At 32.4% G+C, this 16,508-nt stretch overlaps 2 protein-coding genes across 5 annotated transcripts in view; one reads left to right on the top strand and one right to left on the bottom strand.

Annotated features, from left to right (window-relative positions):
• LOC108687735 (exonuclease mut-7 homolog) overlaps window positions 1-3,910 on the bottom strand; it is an 18,729-nt gene extending 14,819 nt beyond the window's left edge. The window contains exon 1 of the mRNA XM_018193659.1: window positions 3,874-3,910. The gene's annotated coding sequence lies outside the window, so the exon portion shown is untranslated. The remainder of the gene's footprint in view (window positions 1-3,873) is intronic.
• Window positions 857-16,508, top strand: part of LOC108687736 (rhophilin-2) — a 45,989-nt gene continuing 30,337 nt past the window's right edge. Inside the window, exons 1-2 of one of the 4 annotated variants that reach the window (XM_018193664.1) lie at window positions 857-1,379; window positions 1,518-1,817. In XM_018193664.1, the coding sequence (XP_018049153.1) occupies window positions 1,749-1,817 (69 nt within the window). In that variant the 5' untranslated portion in view covers window positions 857-1,379; window positions 1,518-1,748. Of the gene's footprint in view, window positions 1,442-1,468; window positions 1,818-15,649; window positions 15,995-16,508 lie in introns of those variants that run through there. The other 3 variants (XM_018193663.1, XM_018193662.1, XM_018193665.1) reach the window with 3 other exon arrangements.

Below are 16,508 nucleotides of genomic sequence, written 5' to 3'. Positions count from 1 at the left end.
TATATATATAAATATACATATATGGTTCCATCGGTTGAATTAATCGCTGCAATTAAATTAATTTTAATTTGATTTTTTAAAGTCACTTGAATGATTTCGATTAAATTCTGATTAATTATAGTATTCACTAATTATCAAGCAACAATAATATTAGAAACATTGCTTTACAGAATAGACAACGTTATCTTGTAAAAATAACTCGTTATGTACCGTTACCATTATTGTTACTCAAAAAGTAATGAGTCGTTACTTTTTTCGTTATTTTTTCCTGGACACTCATAGAATATTATCTATATAAATTTGTAAATATAAATAAAAAATCGTGTATTATATGTTTGCATTTTGTAGAACAGCATAAAGTATGCATATAAATATATGAAAAACGTTTTGTATAAAAATAAAAAGAATTTCTAAAAAATCTTATATATATTCACTTGTAGATATTTTGTATAAATAATGCCTGTAAAGGAAAAAGAATGAGAATATGTAGCATATTACTGCCTCACTGTATCAGTTTTGAGATCCATTTTGTCAGGCGTTCATTTTTGTTTATTTTACAAAAAAGTTTATTATTACAAAATTTCAAAAAGTATCATAAAAATTTCTATATATATTGTTTGATACACAAGACTTTCTAATTTGTATTTCTAGAAACTATTTTGCCTTTGTTCAAGAAATATTGTCCAAATACAAAGAGGTGTATCGATATCGGAATTTTCTAATAATTCTAATCCATGTTGATAAAAAAGAACAAATGCTACCTAAATTAATTACCGATTCAATGATGTCAATTGATGTCAGTTGAGTTAAAATCATTTTAAAGATAACATCCAGGTACCGCAGCCAATCTCCCATGAAAGTTATCAAGGTGTATTGTGCTTAATATAAGCGGACCGCTGCAACGGACTCGCGTGATCGCCAGTGTGTGTGCGTGTGTGCGCACGCGCGCGCGCGCGCGCTCGCTGTACAGTACTTGCTACTTGGCGCGCGTTGCAGCGCGCTGACTGTTCCAAGGAGTTCCAAGTTCCGAGCGATAGTCTGACACGAGTGTGTTCGCGTGGTACGTGGCTGTCGCATATACTCTCGTATAGCGTATCGAGCATATATATACGCGACCTATTCGGAGTGATCGGCACGGCGATCGATCGTTCGACCGTTCGACCGTTCACCGTGTCCCGTGTGTTGAGTCAGTCGAGTGTCGAGACTGTCGAGAGCGAGCTCAGTGAGCCCGAAATCCGAAGCAGTCGGAGGATCAGTGGCCGTGCGCTGTCGACGCTACACGATCGCGTTAATCGATCTCCCCGGTCCCAGCCCGGTTCGGCGCGACGATCACTCGGCTCCGGTCAGCTCCGGTTTACTCACAGTTAAATTAATTCATTGTCAGTACCGACCGACGAAATCGAGAGTCGCGCGAGGAACGAGTGGCGCGCTCACGCTGACGGTTACGTAGCGATTTAAATTTATTTAAATTGAATCGCGAGCTGAGGTCTTGAAATTCTTCGATTGTGTGTTCGCAGCTCGCAGATCGGTCAGCACGCGTCTATGCCTGAGAGCGTACTTGTGAACGTATGAACGATGCTTGCTCCGTGCGACGTATCACTCAGTGCTTTCTATACATATATAGTATAGAATCTAGTTCGATGATGATGATGATGATGATGATGCTGATGATGATGATGATGACGATGATCGATGTTTGATCGAAGAGGACGGGGAGCAATATTATATATGATGCGACGGCGGCTACAATGAATGTTCCGATCGTGGCAGGGGACGTCGTCGACGATGGCGGCTTCGATCGGCCGCGATTCGTTCGGGTAAGTTGATCACTATCGCCGGATTCCTATTGAATTTCACGGTCCCGCGACTTCAAATTAACAAACTTATCGCGCTCGAAGGACGACTAGTTGAGTTTCGCTTTTATAGCGCGAGCTTTTACAACACGCCGTGGATCCATCACGTCATGAAATATATTCTCGGGATTTCCGTGATTATTGGCGATCATCGCGTCGATCTCGATCCGATATGTTTCCATCGATTCGATCCGCCGGAAACAATCTTAACGATCGTTCTGTCAAAGGCCCGTGGTACTTTCACTTTCGCTTCTATCTGGCGATGCCGCGTTCAGGATCGCGTTTACCACTGTCACCTCTTATTGCTCAACTATGAGTTTTATTTGCGTTGCATTCCTATCATATTTAATAATCATATCATATTTAATAATCATATCATATTTAATAAAATGCTTTTATCTCTTGATGAAAGCAAACACGATAATTCATACACGAAAAGGAGAGAATTTAATCTAAACTTAACTTGTGGTAACTCTCGCGTATAATCAATGTAAAATGAATATCGGATACTAACTGACGGAATGAAATTTACAATGCGAGTTTAACAAGTTAAAAAATTCATTTGCAGCGTCACACGCTCATGCATAATTGAGTATCCTTCAGATGCAGGTGTGATATTATTGTACAAACATATAACGTATTAACTATACGTATTGCATGCATGTTAAAATTTCATCGCGATGGACAATCGAATGGAAATTTCATTGCATATGTGTAGAACCAGTTACAGCAATGCATACCGTACGATATATGCTATAAATTTGAGAAAGATTGGCTGGCAATTAAAGAAGTCACAATTTCATTGATTGTAAAATGTATTATAGTCTAGAATGTATCTTTTTCCGAGAATTTTTTTTCTCGGTCACAGAGTGACTCGCCGTTATCTATTAATTAATTTGTTATTTTAGTATTATAGAATAATAGAATACTTTATTCACATGCCGAGAAAGAATTTGATCTACAATTTTTACACACACACACACACACACACACACACACACACACACACACTTCCATTTATCCCCTATAATTACTTAATTAATTATAACAAATCTTTCTAATCGGTTAGTATGACCAAAAAAAATATATAAAATTGAACTTAAAAATTATATAACTTTGTAACTATTTCATTAAAATTTGAACATTTCTTTTTAAAATGTTATAAATCTTATATTTTAAATATATGCAAATAATCAGATAATGTAATCAATTTTAATTAAATATGAAAAAAATTCTTAATCTGTATTTTTTATTACGATTGCTCTATAATATCAGGTCATTTATGACAGTGTGAGAGAAAATTATGGTATTGAATATAAAGCTATATTATAAATAATCATAAACAGTGTTCTGTTAAAGAATAATTGAATAGAAACATTTCAAAATGTTTAAAATATTAATTTTAAATGGTAAATATAGCAGTGGCACATTGTTGATTAATCATTTTTTCTTTTAACAATTACGATGATTACTATATAAGGTAACTTTTGAAAGAGATAAACTGGCAATAAAAGAAAGAAATTGTACAATTTGTCATTTTTTTTATCGAGAATTATATCTAAAATACATTCCTTTTTCAGAAAAGGATTTATTCTAAAATTGTTTCTCATTGTTTTATATTAATGAATTTTTTATTTTAAATAAAAATAAAAAGCCTAAGAGCCAACGTTGAACGTCGTTGCGATTATAATTTACTGTATATAACAGTAATTAAACATTTTGACCCGTAGATTAGGAATCCCTTCAGCAATTACACCAAAATCATAAGTAAAATATATACAAATTGATTATACAATTATACAATTGGATCATTAAATTATGTTTAAGATTACAAAAATTACTTTGTTCGTCATTATGTGAACTATGATTAAAATATCTGAATGGAATAGTCAAATCGCATCCGTATGTGCCCAATAATGTTCATTAAATTTCCAAATATACTAAATAATAAACCATAAGTCAATGAAATGAAGATTGAAAATTAAACTAAAGGTATTATTAATTAAATAAAAAAACTTACATGGCAATTAAAAGATGGTATCATGCGATGTTGACAGTACGCTTGTCATGGATCTAATGAGATCGCGTGTTAAGCAACAACACAATAAGATACTCGATAAACTAAAGAAGAGAGGGAAATTAAATCTTAAAAATATTGAAGTGGTGTATACAGTATAAGGGATCTAAGAATTCCATTTTTTTTTATTTATGTTTAAAAATCATTTCAGATATTAGTCGTTTGTAGTTTAAAAAACTTTCTTTATTTTGAAATAAATTCAAATAACGATTAGAACAGGTTTCTGATATAAATAAGGTTTCTGGTATAAGTCATTTTTAATTAATGTGATATCCAAAAAATTTTATGAGTCTCCACCTACTTCTAAGATAAAAGTTAGCCTTGGATGGTTCGAGATATCACAAAATTCACCAATATAATTTTTATTGATTGACAAGGATAATGGTCATCTATAACATATCGATATAACATATCGAAAATAGAAAAACGAAACTAGAAACGAAAATCAATCTTTTACAGAACAGAATAATTTTCTAGATCTGATATTAGATAATTTTTTATTTTAGTAACAATATTTTAAACAATGGAACAAATTTCGAGAAAATTAACAATACAAAAAATTAAATAGTATTTTTTAAATAAAAATTATTTGTTCCAAAATCTTTGTAGTAGAATTTATTCAGAAATCTTTCTATTGTTTATTAATCAGTTTTTTATTTCACGAAAATTTCATTCAAGCAAAAATTTTAAATAACTTACACGTATAAACTTTACCTAAACTTTACCTAAACTCATCTTAAAAATAACGTCACGCTCACATTACGTGTTTGACGATACACTATCTTAATCACGAGATATTTTTGTGTCGAGAATGTTTTTACTCGCTCCTCCATAAGTGCAAGAGGATATAAGTGATATTCAATCTTTTGTTATAATTCATCGGATGTTACGTACACTTTACGCATGCGATACTTACTTGAGCCATATGCGTTGCGAGATATCACGAGTGCAATCGCGCATTGAATCCCCGCGACGCGACGCGACGTTTTGTAGGAAGATTCCACAAAGATACGACGTACCATAGCCATTATCATAGAAATAAAAGATAACAATATCTGCCACACATTCAGAATAGCTGTAAATTTGTCTAGAGATACCAGAGTTACATTAGTCATACATACTCATTAACACATTACATTTTGTCTAATTGTTTCATATCATAAAGTTACAACTTTAATTACAGTTGCATTATTTATTTATTATTAAAAATATTCGACGAACTTTCGCTTGAAAATTTTGTCTGCAACTGAAGATGTATAATTTTTACTGAATGCATACGTTAATGTGGACACATTGTAGTTTAAAACTACCTACAGAAATGGATATTGATTTACATTTCGAAACACACATTAAGAAAGTTAAATGTTACAAAATTTTTATTTAACTTAATTAATTGGATTACTATTGCTCTTTTAATAGCTCTCTTTCTCTCTAATAGTGTACATATTTATGATGCTTATGTTTACATACAGGTGTTTTGCATCTATTAAAGTGTATTGTACTTTACATGTTTAATTTTTAGCGATAAACGAGCGACTTTTATATCTCGATAACGATGAGAAAATTTACCTTGGCGAACGCGACGTGCGACTCTTACCTCCTTAGGCTTCATCCAATTGGCATAATTGCTTTAACGAGGTACATCGTAAAAGAGCACGTGCCTATTGTTACCTTGTATTTTTAAGAATGCATGCATTCCTTTTCGCTCGACTTCTGAATGTATAAACGATAAAATCACATTACGTGAAGCGATTACTTTTCGATTAAGTGCCAATTGGTAGCGATTCAGACTCTCGTCTACTTTGAACTACTTTTTCAAAAATTCGACATGAATTTAAAATTGAAATCATTTCACGAACCCAGAGAACAAAAAGTTCAAAATCGAGACATAAGACTTTTTAAAGAGACTTAGATGTAATAAGTCTTTTAGATGTCTTTGAGACATCTTTTTTTTTTAAAATGTATCTTAAAAATGTCTTTTTATAGGTGTCTTTAAGACATCTTATATGTCTCGTTTTCGTGTATGTCGTCTGAGAACCTCACTCTTTCTCGATTAAAATTATAGATTTCATATTTTTACAATTATTTTGCATTCATTTTGATAAATTATATGATAATAACGAGATAAAATTCCAATTAAATATTGTTTGTGAAGAAATTGTTGATATAAGATTTATACGAAACTGATTGCTTTATTAAAATTCTAATCACACAACAAATTATAAATTCATTGCAAAACATGAATTGTAGAATAAATTATTTTTGTTTAGGAAAATTGAAAGTAATTTAGAAATAATAATTTGTCAAGGAAATGTTTGTGAATATGTATCATTATAAGTTATAATATCATCTTTTTTCTCATAGAACAATTTCAATTTACGTCATACTTTGTGTCGCAAATAATAAATTGTGAAACTGCGCAATGAGGAAAATGGTTGTATACGAGACATTCATAAATAATAAGATGACGAATACGTCATTTATGCATTTACATATATCGAACAATTTATGTTTATCAATGTTTTCAACAGGTACAAAATTTTTTATTGCAGTTTTAATAATTTTAATCAGAAGTTTGTCGATGTCAAAATTCCAGATAAATTAGCTAGTGATAAAGTCGCAAATTTGGCAGCTGCACGAGCATATACGATACATAACGTTCATGCATCAAGCGGTCAAGCGAGTCCATTTTACATTTTTATGCATTTGGCGACGCTGGCGCTGTTGCGTCACTTGATCGCTTGAAACAAAAAGCCAAATATCCTTTTAATAGCAGACAGATAGACCTAACCATAACGCGATAAAAAGGCTTAGGCATTGCTTTATTATATATTAGCAGTAACGAAATAATATAACAAAATTTTGCCAAATAATAATATTCTCCAGATAACAATGTATAAATATGTATATAATTTAAAAATAATAATACTTTTTTTTTACTATCTTTTTTGAAAATTTATTGGATATTGTATAATTTAAATATTTTTGACTTCCATATTTAATGTCATTTTAAGTTTAGAATTTTTTAGTTGCTAAATTCATATTTAGTGTCTCGAAAATATATATTGTATCTAATTTGGCGTAAGTATAAATTTAATATTGTAGATGTAATATCACTTTTGATAATCATTTTTGAATCATTTGTCATTTTCAATTTAAGAAAAGGCTCTTTATCTCATATAGGATTTTACAATTGGCGGTGCTGGACCGTTATTGGGTTGCTATCACAATTCAGACATAGCGTAATATTAGCAAACTATTGCGCAGTACTAGCTAAGTACTGAATGACAACTTGGGCTTAACACTGACAGAATCGCAGTCATCAATTGTCAGCCGTAGCAGATGTTGATTTCGTTGTAACTGTTGGCAATCCTATAATATACGGGATCACATTGTAGAGCATTTAATTACAAGTATCTACGTAAAAAAGATTTTTTTAAATCGATTGGGAATTGCACTGTCGATTTTTTTTCAAAAAGTGAGTCTTTTTGGCCATTAGCTGCTCGTCAGCTGTGTCGAGAACAGGAGTAAACTCGGGCAATGATCGCGCGGTTAGGTTGCTCCTCCGACCACGGCCGGAATACGCTCGAATGGATACGTTCTCCATCACGCGTACCACGCCGCACCTTCGTCTACCATTCCGGAAATCGCGCGGCGCATAACGCACCTGTTCTCTCTTTCTCTCTCTCTCTCTCTCTCTCTCTCTCTCTCTCTCTTTCTCTCTCTCTCTTGAGAGGAAGGAGTACAAACAAGATCAGAAAGAAATATTAAAGATGTAAAACTAGAGAGGAATAGAGAATGTTGTTATATAATGGATTCAAAATGTACAACAATTTACCTAGTACAAATTTACCTAATGAAACAAAAAAGAAAAAAAGATTAAAAAACTTTAACAGAGCGCTATATATGAGGAGTGGAGAGGGATAGTACAATGTAGATGTATTGGATTGGTTTAAGTCTGGCGATTTGGATAATTAATAAATAGGCGTTATATTAAATTGTATCACACATTGTAGCTATTGAAGCTAATAAAGATCAATCAATCATTTAATCAATATCTCTCTCTCTCTCTCTCTCTCTCTCTCTCTCTCTCTCTCTCCTCTTTCGAGGAGATCTCAATCACCACTTCACACGGCGCAATCCTCGCAATTTTTATTTAAAATTTCATTATAAGATTTATCCAGAAAAATTATTGATAAATCTTGAAAACAACGCATCCATCTCCAATGACTTCGACATATATTGTCGACATATATTGTCAAGGTTATGGCCCTGAATAATAATCTCCAGAAACTTTAGCCCGCGCTCGTCGTTCTTTTAAAAGTTATTAACAAACAAAGTTGACAATATAAATATGTATTTAATTGTATATTTTTAATTTCAACTATTACAAATAACTCAATACTTCACCTTTTCACCTGCCATGTGAGGCGACTTTTCACGCGAACCAAAGTCACCTTCCTAGATAAAGGAGGATAGGTGGGATAGACAAAATCGCAAATTTTCTCCTTTAAAACCAAATTCTTTGCTTTAAAAACAAAAATTATATAAGAAAATAATATTTTCGAAGAAAATTTACGTTTTTAAAACAGAAAATTTATTTTAAAGCAGAAAATTTTTGTTTTATATAGTAGAACTTAATTATTTTTTAAAATTTATTTACATTTTTTCAGCATATTACATCTTTCTAATAGAATGCTTGATTCTAATATAGCGCTAGTATAGTATATAGTAATTCAGATTGAATTATTTAAGCATCAAAGATCTAGCTTTGATCGTTATGCTCATTATTTCTATTTCTTGTTGAATTTTTTGTTTTTCAAATGTATGTCCAGTAAAATTCTTATTCTTAATTATTTTGTTAATAACTTTTGAAACGAATAACGAATAACGAGCATGGGCTAAAATCTTCTGAAAATCATTCAGAATCATGACCTTGACAATATATGTGAAAGTCAAGGACATTGATCCGTTATTTTCCAAATTCACTGTTTATTTATATTATAGATAATAATAGATATCATTTATTCATTCGTTAAAGACGTACGTCTTTTCATATGGAAAATGTATATGAATACATGAAACGTAGGTGTAAAATCGTGTGAATAATTCTGTATGCATATATTCGCATGAAATTATAAACTATATAGAATTCGTGAAATGCCATTTGCGACATTTCATGAATTCTATAGTTTATGCAGCGAATCTTTATCAGCGAATCTGCGTATGAGACTTATACAATCATGCCACAGATATAGAAATAGAAGAAAATAACTCTTTCTTATCGGAAAAAAAAATTATGTAATCAGATAATCGAATGGTTTATTCACACTTTTCAGATCTTATTTTATCAGAAAGATAACGATCAATATATCATTTGCAATTTATAGCGCGAAAAGGTTAAAGGAAACATTTCTGAGAATCTTCGCATATGTAAAAAAAAAAAATTATTCTTCTTGCTATATTATTCTTGCTTTTATTCTTGTAATGTCTCAGAATCCTAATTATTCCTTTATTTAACGAAAACGTCCTTTATCACGTAAACTTTTTATATTAATTTTTAACACACAGATTGTATCTTTTTATCATGTGAAAAAGAGACAAAAATGATAGAGAAGAGAAAAAAGAAAAGATCAAATTTAAAAATTAAAATTTTGTTAAAGCGAATAAAAAAAAATGATTAATGAAAAGATTGGGAATCGAAAGAATTTATTTTATATTAAAAACTTTGCACATATCGATATTATATAGAGAGAAAGATTGGTTAGGGCATGTACATCATCTGGCAAGGGACGAATCATCAAGAGACACGTCGTCGTGACGGCAATTACTAATCGATGAGCTGGCACGTGTTTCCCTGAACAAGTGGCTGACTCTTTCTTCATGTGAAAGAAGATCGCTAATCTAATCGCTAAGTCTGTCGTCTTTAACCGCACTTCTATTCTTGAAATTGTACCTTCCTGTTTCTTTCTTTGAAGTCTGAGCGTAGAAAAAAATTGCGGAATCGAGTATAAAAATCAAATCACGTATTTAAATTATTTTGATTTCTTGGCATTTCTTTTTTATTTTTCTTTATTTGTTTCAAAAAGAATTATATTTAATTAAAAACATTAAAAGAGCGTAGTGTAATGTGGGTCTACAATAGCAGTCGTAGGGTCTTAAGTCATAGAAAATTGATCAATTATAGTCGATTACTGTTCTTCTCATATTCGAATGTGATTGATTAATAGACTCCGCATTAAAAAAAGAATAGCAATTTTATATATCAAATATTATGAAGTTTGTGCGATATCAATCTTTGTCTGTCTTTCAGGATGAGTCAGACTTATCATTGGCTGCGTTCAGCAGAAAAAGTAGCTTTGCAACTATTGTAAAATTCTTTAATATGATTGATCTTGTCCGTAGTTTCTCACTGGATCTGAATATATAAACCAATCACACTCAAGAATTACATGTTGCTTTTGCTGTTGTAAATGCAGCCATTGACTGCATTCAGGGATGGGTTCAGGAACTTTTCAAAGCTAGAGCCATTGGCGGATTTATATGCTATTGGATTGTCAATCAAGTTTTTCCAACATCAAATGCCAACAACCAAAAAAAGAGAAATTTTCAGTTTCCATATCTTTCCGTCCTTATGTTTTAATTTACGCGTCGCAAGTGAAAATTTTTTTTGCTTGCAAGGGGCGGAAAATACAAGTCACAGCACAGATATTTTGCATAACGTTACATAACATGAAATATAATAAAATAATAAGTCTTAAGCCGTAAAAATTTAGGAGTTTCTTAAATTAAAAAATATTTTTGGAATATTAAAATTGTGATTAAACATTTTTATAGGTATTAAAAGTATATAATTTATATAACATTTTGCTATAAATATTTTTAAAAAAGAAGACATCCAAGAGGGTCGTGGAGCCGTTTCTGGCTGCACTTAACAAAAGAAGCAGCTTTATATTATTGTAAGATTTTTTAATAAATTAATTCTTGCCTCTAATTCCTCTTTCAATCTAATCGCCTAAATGTATAAATCAATTCTAAATCCTATTAAAGAATCTTACAAAGAATATTTGCAAAGTTGCTTTTTCTGCTGAATGCAGCCGTTCTGAAATTCGCATCGGTTTCGTCTGCAAGGCAGCATGGTACACACTACGCATACAATAGAAAAACGAAGCGACATTTGATCGAGTGCTTTAATAGCGTATGCGATGTGCTCGCGTGAGTCATGCTGGCGCGGCCGGTGGCACAGCTGTCAGGCGCAGCGGTAGCTGCCTTCCGGTACTCCCGAACGGCGGAGACGCTTCCTTGCATTTTCCTATTCCTTGGGGTGACCGCCTTGGGATACAAACGATAGGTACAAACTTATGTGAGTCACGTCGCACCGTGCGTAATCGCACATGTCGGCGACACGCAGCGCGTCTTCGTGCCTCTAAATGCGAAACAAGTCACGTCACGGCCGCTCGTTAACCTTGCCACGGTCCCTAATTTTATTGCATACTTAAGGATCTCACAAAGGATATTCTTTCGTCGACAAAAAACAAATTTCACATCCTGCAGTCAAAGCTAAAAATTCTTGGAAATTTTTTAATTAACATTACATATAATTAACATTACATATAATTTCTACAGTTAATAGTTAATTAAAGATGTTTTGGCTATACAATCTTATCTAAAAGTATCAGTCAAACAATCAGCCAAAATAAGCCAATATCATTAAAAAAATTTTGATGATATTAACCCGTAAATACAATCTGATCAACTGCAAAAACAAATAATTTCATTTATAATAATTTTTTTGCAACAAAATGTGGCTATATTTTTCTGTAGTTTTAAGTCAATAATTTTTGAATATGTAAGTAGATCCAAATAAACATTTGCATGAATATTTATTATTGTTTGATCAATATATATATGTATAAAATTTGATTTAATTCTTAATGTTGTACTTTCTCATCAAATTTATAAATAAATATTATGAAATGCGATTTTACGTATAAGAATCAAAATAAACAAAGAAAATTAAATAATTGTTAAACCAATTAGAGAATTGTGCTCAAATATACAAATATTCAGAGACGTAATAATAGAACAAACCATGAAATTTCTATATTTTTAATATTTTTTTTAGATATGACACATATCTTAATGAAAAGATAATAACATCTCTGAAATATGAAATATTTAATTTTATTTATTATCTTTGAATGAATTTATTTGCGTTCTTTCAGAGAAAGGCTTGCTCGCGTAATATTGAATTGGGTAACAAAAATGCACGGATGGATATTGATACGTATCTTTATATCGCTCATTTGTTACAACAATGACATACATAACTAAAAATCTTTCTTTCTGAGTTAATCTTTCTTTCTGTAGAAAAAGAATGGAAACATAGAAAAAAAAGAGATATTTCAAGAGAACATACTTTTAAATTTTCTGAAAAATTTTGTTCACTAAATTGTTGCAACAAATGAGTGATATTATGACTATCATACATAATAATTTTTACAGGTAATTCGAAAAATACAGTAACAATGCAAAGATTAATACCATATTTCTCCGAAATTTTTGTAGATACATTTTAACAATTCTATCGAAAAGTATTGAAATTAACTTTATAGAGAAAGAGTAAATTCTTTCATGAGCAGTTTCTTCATTAGTAGTCATCAGTGAAGATCTGGCCATTTACAACATCAATGCTAGGCCGATATTCATAGTCAATTGTTGTATGTATATTTGAGACTGTTTTAAGTATGTGTTATAGTCTTAAGATGTCATAAGCCAATCAGAGGGCCGTATTAGCATCTTAAGAAGTTCTTAAAATAAGAATCAGCTATATGAATATCAGTCATAGACACGCCTTACATAGAATGGTAAATCAAACGGATGAGCTTGTTTATATGCATCGCTTCTAATCTGCCATAACGCAAACCTGCCAATATAAAAAAATAATCATGCAATGTGCCGTAAATCGCAAATATCAATTTCACATTGCAAAATCAGCGAGCGCGGTATTTTTGCGTCACGCGAGTCGCTTAGGGCGTATTCCATTTTTATGCCAGAATACGCGTTTTATGCGTTTTGTCAGGTGCGACAAGTAAAAAACGATTAGTTCTTTCGCAATCAGTTACGTAAATATATCGCTTGACCGCGTATGTATTCCCTGGAGCGGCAAGTGCACGGTATCTTTTTCCTCAACGCGGAAATTTTTCCGGTCCAGATTAAAATATTCGAAAAGGTTACATTCTATCTTAACAGATGGCAGAAAAGTCCTCAGTTCCAAGCTCATTTATCCCGATGAACTAATCATCGCGAGCGCGATTCCTTCCTCTCAGTGTCTATCTCAAAGTGGCAATGTTGATTTTCTATAGCATCTAACTTTCGATTTACAACATGAAGATTCTGCATTCTGAGTTTTGTTTTATTGTAATCCCCAAATCAAACCTCATATAATTTTTATGTAGATTGGAAAGATGGGTTGTAATTGAAAACCTAATGAAACGAAGCGAAATTTAACGAAAAAGTTCATTTATTAAGATTGTAATTCATCATTGTAATTTATTTATTTATTTGGATTGTAATTTATTTGGATTTATTATATACAAAGATCTAATCAATAATTACTATAATATCATTAAAGTGGTACGCAAAACTTTACGTAAAATATGATTTAAATGATAGTATGAAACCGAGGTGGGGGAGGAGAGAGATGTTAAATGGAAGGTGGTGTATAGTTAGATGTATCAAATTACACAAATTTTTCATATCATAGAATTTATTTTAACAAATGGATTTTGCTGGATTTTCAAGCTTTCTTGACTTGAAGTGTATAGAGTGATCATCTTAAAGAGACCGGCTTAAAGTAGCCATCCGGTCTAGTCAGATTGGAATGTCGAAGTGCAAATGCTTCTTTAAGGTGCTACCTCAAAGAAGAAAAGTTCTTGCAACCATCTGTCGCTTTTTTCAACTTAATCGCAACGGTCGAACAAGTACACGAGATAGTCCATGGAAATTAGACAAAGATATGACAAATCTGAGGAAAAATTTAGCTGTTAGCTAAATTTTTGCATGGGCCTTTATTTCGCCATTCTAAACAATATCTCAAAAGTCCTCATCGATGTGACTTTTATTAAAAATTTTATAGAGGGCCATTGGTAAAAAACAGTTTTTCACGAATATCTTAAAATCTATTGGTTCTACAAGAATATAGTTATTATGACACTTTTAGATTAGGAAATGCTCTATAAAAAAGGTCCTATATAATTCACATAAGGACAACGACGATGCGATTACGCCGGGCGACGACGACGTTATTGTTTTCAAAAATTTACAAAAAGCAGTGAAATCTCTAAAAAATAATCTCTTAAAAAAGAAAAAATGTACGCTATGTATGTGCATAAAAAAGGTATTGAATTACATTCTTTTTAATAAAAAATCGATACGAAATAAATGCAATTAGTCAAGTATTTCATAACGCAAAACATAAGATAGAAAGTGAAAAGATTAAAATGGTCAATTGGATTATAATGAAGAAAAAATTTGGTTGCGTTAAAACGCAATATTCTAGGGTTAATATGTCTAGTAGGGAAATTATTTGCAATACGAATTAATAAAGACTTATATTACTTGGTAATTGTATTTATTTCGTATCCGTTTTTTATTAAAAGGAATGTAATTTTCGATACCTTTTTCATGCATCTGGCACACATATATATACGTATGTATATATATATATATATATATATATTTTTTTTTTTTAAAGATGTTTCTTTAAGTTTAAATAGTTTTCATTGTTTTCAATATGATTACGTGTGTCTAGAAATATTTGACCTCATTGCAATTTCAGGGATAGTTCACGTTCGCATGACATTTGCAATCACGATAACGTTAATGTTGCAAGTAAGTGTACCTGTCTTATATCATGAGTTTCTAATTAACGACGCGACAAATTGACGGCAATCAAAAATTAACATCATCCTATCACATTTTCTTACAAAATGGGAAACATTGCTTCTCTATCAGAAAAACATTAATTTAAAACTTAGGAATTTGATCTTTATTTGAAATCATTCTCGATATCATAAATCTAAACTTTATTATTTATACTTTCGCTCTAATATCGTATAATTATCGCGTTACGATACCAATCTCATTTTCCTCGAATGATGTCAAAAGATGTTTGAAATTTCCGTTGAGAAATTTATCACAATCACAGCGAAACGTGCAGTGTTCTCTCCTTCTACCCTCTCCTTTCTCTTGTAGCGCTGTCAGCCACACAACAGGCCCATCCTCGCGACCGGGCCCGTCCCTACTCCTTAGTCCCTGTTCATCATCCTTTCTTTTTCCCTTTCGCCGAGCTACACCGATCGCGACCGATTCTAGCCGAGCTCTAGGTTGCCGCGTTGATGGATCGTCGTCTACACCGATCAGGAAGTCGTGTACGCCATCGCATCGATCGCGATTGTCGAGCTTCACTTCGTGCTCCGAAACTCGCCTGCTGATTAAACGTCATCTGACAATCTCGAAATTTTCTCGATCTCATCCTTCCGTTCATCACAGTGTTCTCCGTTCTCTACATGACCGCGAATTCTCCAGAGTTCTCCAATATTTCTTCGGACGCTACGTGAAGAAACGCACCACCGCTTTCTTCTGCTCAGCGAAACACCCGACATTATGCCTTTCATCGCGTAAAGTAGACAGTGCACGATTTTTGTACTCCACGAGAACGATAGATTGTGAATTATTATTATATTGGGATTGAAATATCGAACTCGGTTGAGAGGAGTCGCTTCGCACTTCCGGTCGACCGTGTGAACGACGCGACCGCGAGCACGGGAACTTCGCGGTAGCGAACTAGCGGTTCCAAAGAATTCCGCCGAAGACGACGACAGTCGACAAGCGGTCGTGTGTTACTCTCATCTTAAGAAGACACGCGGAGGACGTTCGACGCCGAATACGTGAAGACCGGGAAAGCGAGGACACGGATCGAAAAGCGAACTCGAATACCCGCGATTCGCTCTGGCGAACGGACGCACAAACGATGTTGATACTTCCAGACATAAAGCTACAGGTATTTAAATAACCGCCGCTTAAAACTTGAAGCATACCAAGAATTCCGATCGATCATTATTAACACATTAATAATTAAGTATTTTCATTAACTTAAGTAGATTGACTTAAATAGATTGACTTTAATCTTGGTTCAACTTACTCTTCGTCTTTTTCTGATTCTAAGAATTAATCTGATTCTAGAGAGAGAAAAGATAGTAGAAGTTGAAGAATAAATTGAACCGAGATTAGAATTAATCTACATTGATGATCTACATTGAAAACGAATATAAAGCATTTGTGAAATTTGAAAGTTATCCATAAGATTAAACATCCCCCAAATAAATCGGAATATTCAAAAGATGAGTCGGCGTACATTTGAAACATTTTCTAAATGTCTTCAGGGTGACATTATGGCGTCCTTACGACATTTGAAGTTTATATATAATATGTAAAAAATATATATAAAAAATATATGTAAAAAATATATGTATATAAATCAATATAATATTTGAAAGAAGTCGATTTTTCTTTAT

This window comes from Atta colombica, unplaced genomic scaffold, assembly GCF_001594045.1.
Source record: "Atta colombica isolate Treedump-2 unplaced genomic scaffold, Acol1.0 scaffold215, whole genome shotgun sequence".
In the NCBI taxonomy this organism is placed as follows: domain Eukaryota; kingdom Metazoa; phylum Arthropoda; class Insecta; order Hymenoptera; family Formicidae; genus Atta; species Atta colombica.
This window is presented reverse-complemented; position numbering and strand designations above follow the sequence as displayed.